This window comes from Fukomys damarensis, unplaced genomic scaffold (assembly GCF_012274545.1).
Source record: "Fukomys damarensis isolate Sample0158 unplaced genomic scaffold, DMR_v1.0_HiC HiC_scaffold_4, whole genome shotgun sequence".
Classification (NCBI taxonomy): Eukaryota; Metazoa; Chordata; class Mammalia; order Rodentia; family Bathyergidae; genus Fukomys; species Fukomys damarensis.
In genome coordinates, this window is record NW_022900916.1 from 45,400,014 (window position 1) to 45,409,233 (window position 9,220).

Genomic DNA, 9,220 nt, shown 5'->3' on the forward strand with positions numbered 1-9,220 from the left:
CGGGTCGGCAAACGTCGTTTCTCACGTTCTCCCAGAGAAACCTTAGCTGCGGGGCGGAATCCCAGCTCCGCGCGGCGCCCCGCGGGTCCCCTGCGCCCACTCGCGAGCTGTGGGACCGGGTGGGTGGGGGAGCTCGGCGTTGGGGGCGCTGCACCGTCCCGAGGAGAGAGGCACCCGCGCCCCGGAGCTCCTGTGACGTCTTGGGGGCCAGGGTGTTTTCTAACCTTTAGGACAGTTCGGAGCAGAGCTGTCCCCAGGAGGGGCGTGGGTCGAGGGGGGTTTTAAAGAGCTTCGCCCTCGCTGCGTGTCCCCTGAGAACGCGTTTGCTGTGCTCTCCCATTCATCCCCGGATTCAATCTTTTCTCTTCCCAGCAGGTGTTATCTGAAGCCACTTTGGAACTTTTGGGAGTTTAGTTTCTATTATGACTTTAACAAATGAATTTCGATCAAGCGATGTCTCCAATGAACTAGGCTTTGGGACCTTCTGGACCCCGCTGAGAGCTGGCGCAGGCGGGATGGGCTGGCCTCGGGCAGTGCCGCGCTGAGACCGGCCCTTTTCTCCCCTGTGCCCTGCAGATAGCAGCTGCTTTGCCTGTGGCTGTAGGATGTGGTGAAAGGATGGGGCTTCTCCCTCCAGAGGCTCACAATGGCCAGAGAGGATTCCGTGAAGTGTTTGCGTTGCTTGCTCTACGCTCTCAATCTGCTCTTTTGGGTGAGTCAAACAGTTCCACTGCCCCAACAGGTGGGGACGGCTGGACCCGGTTTCTGCAGCCACCAGATAATGCGCCAAAGGGCATGCCTCAGCATTAATTAATTACATCGACTCACACCCACACCCTCCATTTGTCAGAGAAGTAAAATTCGACCTTCTTAAAATGTCTTTGATCAAGATCAAGTTCCATTTGTAATTAGAAAAAGATCCACGTCTGGATAGTAGTGTCAGCAAAATTAGACCTGGAGTTAATCTAGGGATATAAATAAATGCACGTGCTCGCATTGGTAGATAAGAAAATTATGACATACCACTTAGGGAACCGCTTGTTTGCAGGAATTTTAGATAACTGTTCAAACCGTAAATATTGTCCTTACATCACCCAAGCCTATAAAAATTGATTGGGGCAAGCAGTCTTAATATGGTTCTGTAGGAATTCATACTTAGCTATCTTATCAAAAGACTGAATAGATTCTTCTGGGGCATTCCATACAGTTCGAAAGGTGATTTCCATGTGTGTCCCAGTTGGCAAAGTTTAAGGAATTTTGCATATGCTTTTGGAAAATCTCATAACTATCTAAGGAAATAAATTATATAAAATTTTTATGCCCTATGAGTTGGTGACTTTTTGTGCTTTGTACTCATCCATAATTTTCATACAGTATTATTAATAATCACATTATCATTTATAAAGCTAAGGGAATATAAAACTACAACTTTGAAATTTGTTTCAGGGGGCTGTCACACTTACGCAGGGGTTTTTTTGCTGTTTTTAAAAATGTTTAGTCAATAATTTACATTCAAAATTTCCTGCTAATAATTATAATATTCAGTTACTTTATTTGACTGTCTGCGGTTGACCAGCCTTTTTTCACAAGGCTGTTATACTGGACCTCTGGAGAATGACATTTTGGTTAAACTGCTTCTTATGAATGGTATCTGTCAAGGCGACAAATTAAGTCTTAGTTCAGTGAGTAATCTGAACAATATCTAAATGGCAACTTCATTTTTTTTTCAACATGAAAATTAAACCATCCAATAGTCAAATTCTCTATTTGGAAATGTAAGTGATCTTTTCATAGTTTTTAAATTACTGCTTATGAAGATTTTGACTTGCTTTCTTTTAGAAATATGTAATTATTATTGTTTTTGCTAGTTTTTCACTTGTCTGCATGATGTTTTTTTAATTATAGAATCATCACATCCTATCACTAAAAGGAACTTTAAAGATGGCCTGGTTGAACTTCCTTTCTTTGTGAATGAGGAAATTAAGAGCAAGTTAAATGACTTGCCAAAGGTCAAATATTCTAATGGGGGTGGTGCCAGGAACAGAACTCAACTTTCTTACATTTAGATCATGCTTTTAATATGTAGCTTTGTTCACTTTTGAACCTTGACACTACTAAGATTTCTTTGTTCTTCAGTAAAAAAGTGAAGCTTTGGAAAATTTCTTAACAATTTGTATTGTGCTAAGGGAAAAAATCCTCCAAATCATTTAATGAAGCTATTTCTCTTCTGAAAAATTAAATCTTTTAAAACCACCTGCTACTTAAATTCTTCCAGGGCTCCCCTTGTGTCCCTAGAGAAAGAAATAATGTTGTTATTTGATTGGTATCCTGCACTTCAACTTTCTAACTTTGCCTGTTTGCGTTCTGTTTGTTGCTTTATTTGGATGGCTTCCCTCTTTCCACAGCCCTCTCCTTCCAGTGTCACCTCTCCAACAGAGGAATCTAGGTTTGCCACTGATATGCTCCTTCTATATTTTAACTCCCTTCATGTGCAGTAAATTTACCCGTACCTGTTCATATGGACCCTAACCTCCACACATTTTTCTTTTTGCTAAACTGTTTCCTCAGTTGGGTTAGTCTTAGGAGTGGAATTGCCATGTCAAAAGATATGTAAAGATAGCAATAATAAAAACAGAACAATAGCTAAGATATATAAATAACTAACAAAAACTAGCTAATAAACAATTATTACTGTGTTTGCCAGGCACATTCCTAAGTCCTTAAAATAGATATAAGTCCTACTTTTCAGAGCTATTGTGAAAATTAGAAATTATGTATGTAAAGTACGTACAACTGTGCTATCAATGTAGTAGTAGTCTGTAGTTTTTATTCCTATAACATCGATATTGCTCAAATAGATTACCAGGAGGTAGGTTGCTACTCCTATTAGAACCTTTGCTCTAATAATAGTAGCAATTATTATTGTTATGATTAGCAATGCTGCTACTTTAACTGCTATTACAGTTCATTTGATCTAACAACCTTGTCCCGGAAACTTAACCCTTAGTAATAAAAGCACAATTATGTGTACAAAAATATTTGTTACAGTGTTTTTTGTTTTTTGTTTTGTTTTTTTTGGTGTGATGGTACATTTTAATTTTTGCCAGTCTGGAAAGCTTAAAGTGTTATCTCACTGTTACTTTATTTGATATTACCCACAGTACCACTGAGCATTAGCTACACACTGTATATACAATATTTCATTTCATATTTTATATTCATTAACTATTTCAGTTACCATTTAGGTTTTCCCTATTGGTTGTTGGTTTAATTTATGTTCTTTGCTGCTATACAATAGTTATTTGGGGTTTTCTTTCTTCTGAAACAGGGTCTTGCTATGTACTTGAGCATGGCCTTGAATTCACTGTATAACCCAGGCTGCCCTCAAACACTTGGCAATCCTCCTGACTCAGCCTCCCAAGTGCTGGAATTATAGGTATGCGCCACCATGTCCAGCCTAATTATAATTTTACATGTTCTTTTTAAATATAATTTTTTATAGAATTGTATATGTTCTTTTATATTTTACATTTACATTTCTTATCTTGGATAAAGTTTCTTTTTTCATATAGACTTTAATATTTTTTCTAATTAAAAGTATCTACTGTAGTTTTTATTGGAATTGTATGAATATTCATACTAACTTTGGGAAAACTAGCACTGTTTTTCAAGGCTAGAGCACTGTATTCTACTTTATTACCAAGTAAGAAGCAATTTTTAGCCTTCTGTTGGGCATATTCCTGAGCATCTTTACATTTCTCTCTCATCTAATTTTCCTAACAACCCTGTAAAATAATTTTCTTTCTTGTTCCTCTTTCCTTAGGTAAAGAAACCAGTACTCAGAGAAGTTTAGTAACTTGCTAGTAAGTAGCAGAATAGGAATTCAAAGTCCAGTTTTGTTTTTTCATCCAAGGGTAGTCGAAGTTATATTGCTGGGAATCTTGGGGAATGTGTTTGGAGAAGCCAAGTAAACATCTTTAGTAGGAGGGATTAGCTGTCCACCTGCTCACTCTAAGTCCTCCAGAGGCAGCTTCTCAGTCCGTGTGCCCGCGGTCACCTGTGCATCCTGCTGAAATGCAGAGTGGGGTTTAGTGCGTCACCATGGAAGAGTCAGCATTTTTTTCAGTGTTGTAAGTGGAACCCAGGGCCCCATGCAAGCGAGGCAAGCGAGGCAAGCGAGGCAGGATCTCTGCCACTGAGCTACATTCGCGGCCCTCAGCATCTTAAGCCAGCTGCTCCGTAATGTTGATGATTTTGGTCTAAACTGTGCGCACCCCCCCCAAAAAAAAACAAAAACAGGAACAAGACTTTAGTATCTGCTTTTAACTCTCTCTGGAACCAGACTTCACATCTTGGATTTTGGACAGACTAGTCTTCTCCACAGTGCGCAAGATTGATGGAGCTGCCCTTGTCACTCATGGGTTCAAAAGCTGGTGCATTTTACTCTTCACGCTGCATTTAAAAAAACAAATTCCTGTGTGTATCTGTGATATTGATACCCACTTCTTTTCTCCACCCCACTGGGATTTTACAGAATAAATCCCAATTGGGAAAATATTGACAACTCATACAAGTTTGCTTTGCTTTCTGGGAGTTGAAAATCAAATTGAATGCTTTTTTTTCTTTTTGAGTAAAAAAGTGCATCTTAAGTATAAGTGGGAGGCATTGACATGTTTAAGAGGGCGCAATCCAAAGCACATTCAAGATCCCAGATTCTCTGCATTATCCACGGGGCTGCGGATGTGCCACCGTGATCTGCCACCTGTCGAGTGTCTCTGCAGTGTTACGGTGAAGGACGGCCCTGGTGCGGTTGAGCTCCAGCAGCAGGCGTACACACTTTCTTTTTCTTTTCTTTTCTTTCTTTTTCTTTTTTGAGACAAGGTCTCACGACGTGTGGTGGTACAGGCTGGCCTTACACTCACAGTGATCATCTTGCCTCAGCCTCCTGAGTGCTGGGATCACAGGCCTGCACCGCTGCAGTTAGCTTCCGGGAGCTCTTTTGCAACCATGTGTCATTAACGGAGCAACGATGTGGGGTCATCACTGCTTCAGATTTACTACACTTTTACTATTTCTATGGCTTTTTAGTTAAGCAATGAAAGCTTTTCTGTAGTTTAAGGATGACTTCTGTAGCTTTATCAGTGTTTATTATTCTTGACTGTTAATATTCTGCTATTGTAAATAGAAATAAAATGGTTATCTTTGGAAACTTCTGAAACTGACATCAAATGCATGTTCGTTTATAAGTTTCTGAAAGTTTGATGCCTTGTCTGTAGTGTTTAATTCCCATTTCTAATTACCGTATAACTCACTTTTTAAAAATTACCATTCTTAAAGATACTAGCAACAGAGAGGATCTACCCTGATTACATAGGAAAGGAAACTTATAAACCCTTAAAAAGCAGGAATCTAGCTCATGTGTGAGGTAGATGAAACAAGAGATGCAGTGTCCCTTGCAGACTCTGAAAAGTCACATTGTTGGCAATCAAAAAGTTTTCATTGAACGGGCATTTGTGTAGTCGTTCTAAGATATTTTTTAAGTTTATGCCCCAACTTTATTCTATGAATTGCATTCACATCTTCTTAACTCTAAGGAATAGTGCAGAGCCCTATAATAAATATTTGTGCTCTGAAAATAAACTTTCACCATGAGAAATTCCTTTACTTGCAGAGCAAAGATCCTATATATGTATTCAGCTAAACAAAGACTTGAGCCATTGCAGCCACTGTGTGCTTCTTAAGGAATGCATTTTGAGGACGAGTATATGGCAGCTTCGTGGGAGCCCGTCCTGTCCTTAACAGGGATGTGAGTGACAGCCTGCACGCATCTGACCCCACTGATTGTAATCTCGAGTTGCCACATTGAGGCAGTGGAGTTGCCTGCCGCCACTGACTGCACGGAAGTCGTGTAAAAATTCGACATTTGGTCCTTTTACCTGCAGTTCCTATAGGAACTGTTTATGCAGTCCATAAACATTATCGTGACGAGAGGGAAGTGAAGGGGGTGCTGTATCACACCAGAGCACGCACCGGAGGCTTAAAGTGCATCTTCTCTGGTTACCGCGACGGGTGGTCACCCTACCTGCAGGGAGAGCTCATGATTTTTTAAAACTGTTTAGGTTGGGTCCAGGGTGCTACTATATCAACTCTAATTAGTACTTGTTCATGCTTAAACGATTCCCACAAATGATCTCGGCACCTCACGTTAGCCCTTCTCAATATTGTCCCTTTCCTTCATAGCATTGACAGTGTTACTTACCCTTTTTTTCTTTGGTGTCTTCTGTTAAAGGAAAAGTGGAGAAAGTACTAACTGCCAGAAAGGCAGAGAGGAAGAAACGTGGAACATGAAATAGATGTGTTACTATGTAGCATTTACATTACAGCAGCACACAAATAATCAAGAACTTATTTTACATTTCAATAAATAAGAACATTTTTTTAAGAAGAAAAGCTCCCACTCTGATTTCTGTGTTTTCAAGAGGAGTGAATAGAGGTTCTCAAAGTTGGAATTATTTGTTCATTTTCTCTTTGTAGAAGCAGAAGTGTAACTAAGATCTAGATCTCTTTGATAGTCTCCTCCCTGCTAACAGATTTGACATTTGAAAAAAAGTCCAGGTAGATGGTCATAGACATCTGTTATCCTTGAAGAGAAATTGTTTTTGTCACTTATCTTAGAGGAGTCTATATGTGATAATATGCAGACCGTTGAAGGAATGAAAAGCTTGTTTTTTTGACTGTGACTCATTTTGGGAAAACTATAAGTATACATTTCATAATAATATTTAGAGACTATAGATATACATACAGTTCTGATATAGAAGACAACTTGGCTCAAAACTTGTTTTTCTGTAATTAAATCCTAACAAAACAGACTACGTCTCCAACACAGAAATTTTACTATTTCTAAGTATGTTTGAGAACTAGCATTTTCTAAGAATTATCCAAGACGGGCTGTGCTATCCTGCTATAGGATATATTAAATAAATTTCTATAAAGTAATGCACATGTTATTTTGTAAATATTTCCTTGAACTTCAAATAAGGCATTGAATTACTTGAGAAAATGTTAAGGAGCTGTAAGGCTAATTACATATGATAACCACAATGCTGCTAACAATTTAGCCATCAAGAGTGACAGCTGAAGAATTACTTTCCTGATTTGATCAGCACACACTAAGTAAATGTGTTGAAATTTCACAGTGAAGCCCATAAATAGGTATAATTATTATTATTAGGCATTAATTACAGGGAAAAATATAAATTTTAAAAAGGAAAGAACTCATTTGGAAAATTAGCGCAAAACACCATTATTAGAAGTCTGAGTTGCTTACATAAGTCACACTTCTGACTTTAAGAAATCCAGATTTGTTATTGAGTTGAATCAGTCTCCGTTTAGTTTCTTGCTATAGGCATGCACTATATTTGCTGCTTTATTATCATTTTTTTTAACCCTATGAGTAAAATTAGTCATTGAAGATGAAACTGTTTTCAGACACATAATGGGCCTGGAATTAATGCCTAAAGAAAAGATGCTTACTCTGCTGCTTGTTTCCTGTGGGATAATGCTTTGTGTTGGTATTGTTTAATTTGACTAATGTTCTGTGTATAGCTACAACACTTGGGTACACTCCTGTAGGGGGAAACTAGTGGGACGTAGTAGAGTGAAAAGTTTTTAGTATAAAAGACTTTTGAAAATACCTCAGCCAGCCTCTATCATGAGTTTTTAATCTTTACATTGTCATTCTACAGAAATCTGTACTGGAAAACTTCCAAGATAGAAAGCTTTGCTTGTGTGAAAGCATCTCCTGTTTTTAAAAAAAATCTCTTAGCATGTCTAGCAAGTTAAAACCATTTACCTTTAATTTAGTTATGTCATTCATTCATCTAACATGTGTTAGACCCCACTATTAAGTGTTCGGTGTGGTGGGAAGCTGGACAATAGTCCGTGCCTTTCTTCTATGGGGTGTGGAGGGCGGGTAAAAACAGGGGAAATGGGAGGATAATTGCTTTACAAGGTCTGTCCTGTACAGAGAGCTTTGAGAGGAAGTCCATGATTAAGGAGGGAGTTCAGAGACAGTCTTTCCACTCTGGCTGATGTTTGAGCTGTCCTTAAGAACTGGAGGTTGTTGTGCCCATGGGGCTAGCAAGGCTGGGTCAGGTGTCATTGCAGGCAGAAGGAACTGCATGAGTAAAGACAGAAAACAAAACAAAACAAACGTGTGTGGTGCCTTTTGCACTTTTGTCATTGTCCAAGTGAGGGAAGAAGCTGGCCGGGCATGAGGTTAAAGAGATCGGTTAAAGGGTGGCTGGGAGGACCTTGTGTGACCTGCCGAGTTTAAACTTTATTCTCTAGGAGGGAGTTGGGAGAAGAGAAAACCACAGTTGGGAAGGAGCCGCAAAGGACAGCTCTAAGCTGCAGGGCTGGATCTTTGGTCTACCGAGGTAATTGAATTTGAGGTAGAATCTGTTCGTTGGAAAGTTCTATTATTGAGATTGTAATCTCCTGGTGAAAAAGGATGAGGACTTGCACTGGCCAGAAGCAGCTGGAATGGGGAGGAATTAGCCAGACACCTCACAGGAACCATCTGAAGAACTCAAGACTAATAAGCTATCAGGTGGAGGAAGAGGGAGAGAGAGATTCAGGCTGTCTGCCAAGCTGCCAGTTCCATGATTGAAGGATTGTTTATACCATTTACTGCTATAGGAAACACTGTTTGTGTGTGAGGGGCACAGCCTTGAAAGGACTGGAGATGAATTCATCTTAAAGATGTTGAAAGTGAGACTGCCCATGCTTGTCAGCCAGCTCTGTATCACAGGCTTGCTACCGTGCCTGCTTCATAGACCTTCAAATATCTGAAGATCCCATTTGTGAACTGATTTGAGTGTAGTCTATCTTTAAAACTGACTGAGCAAATAAATAAATACATAATTAATTAATAAAAAATAGAGCAAAATTGAAAGGGAGCTCTTAGGTCAAAAGTAATGTGATAATTAGGTAATACATACAAGTCCTACTCTTTTTAATAATCATCTACTTCTGTGAAGTAGAATTTTTAAAATAATATTTTATAGAAAAAACCTGAGGCTAGAGCTGAGCATGGTGCTGCATGCCTGTAATCCCAGCACTCAGGAGGCTGAGGTAGGAAGATCGCTGTGAGTTCAAGACCAGCCTGAGCTACATAGTGAGTTGCAGGTCAGTCTCAACTGCATAGTGAGACCCC

At 39.4% G+C, this 9,220-nt stretch overlaps 1 protein-coding gene across 1 annotated transcript in view; it reads left to right on the forward strand.

Annotated features, from left to right (window-relative positions):
- The first annotated feature begins 101 nt into the window (after nt 1-101).
- Tspan12 (tetraspanin 12) overlaps nt 102-9,220 on the forward strand; it is a 65,944-nt gene continuing 56,825 nt past the window's right edge. Inside the window, exons 1-2 of the mRNA XM_010635336.2 lie at nt 102-119; nt 577-712. Of these exons, the coding sequence (XP_010633638.1) occupies nt 647-712 (66 nt within the window). The 5' untranslated portion in view covers nt 102-119; nt 577-646. The remainder of the gene's footprint in view (nt 120-576; nt 713-9,220) is intronic.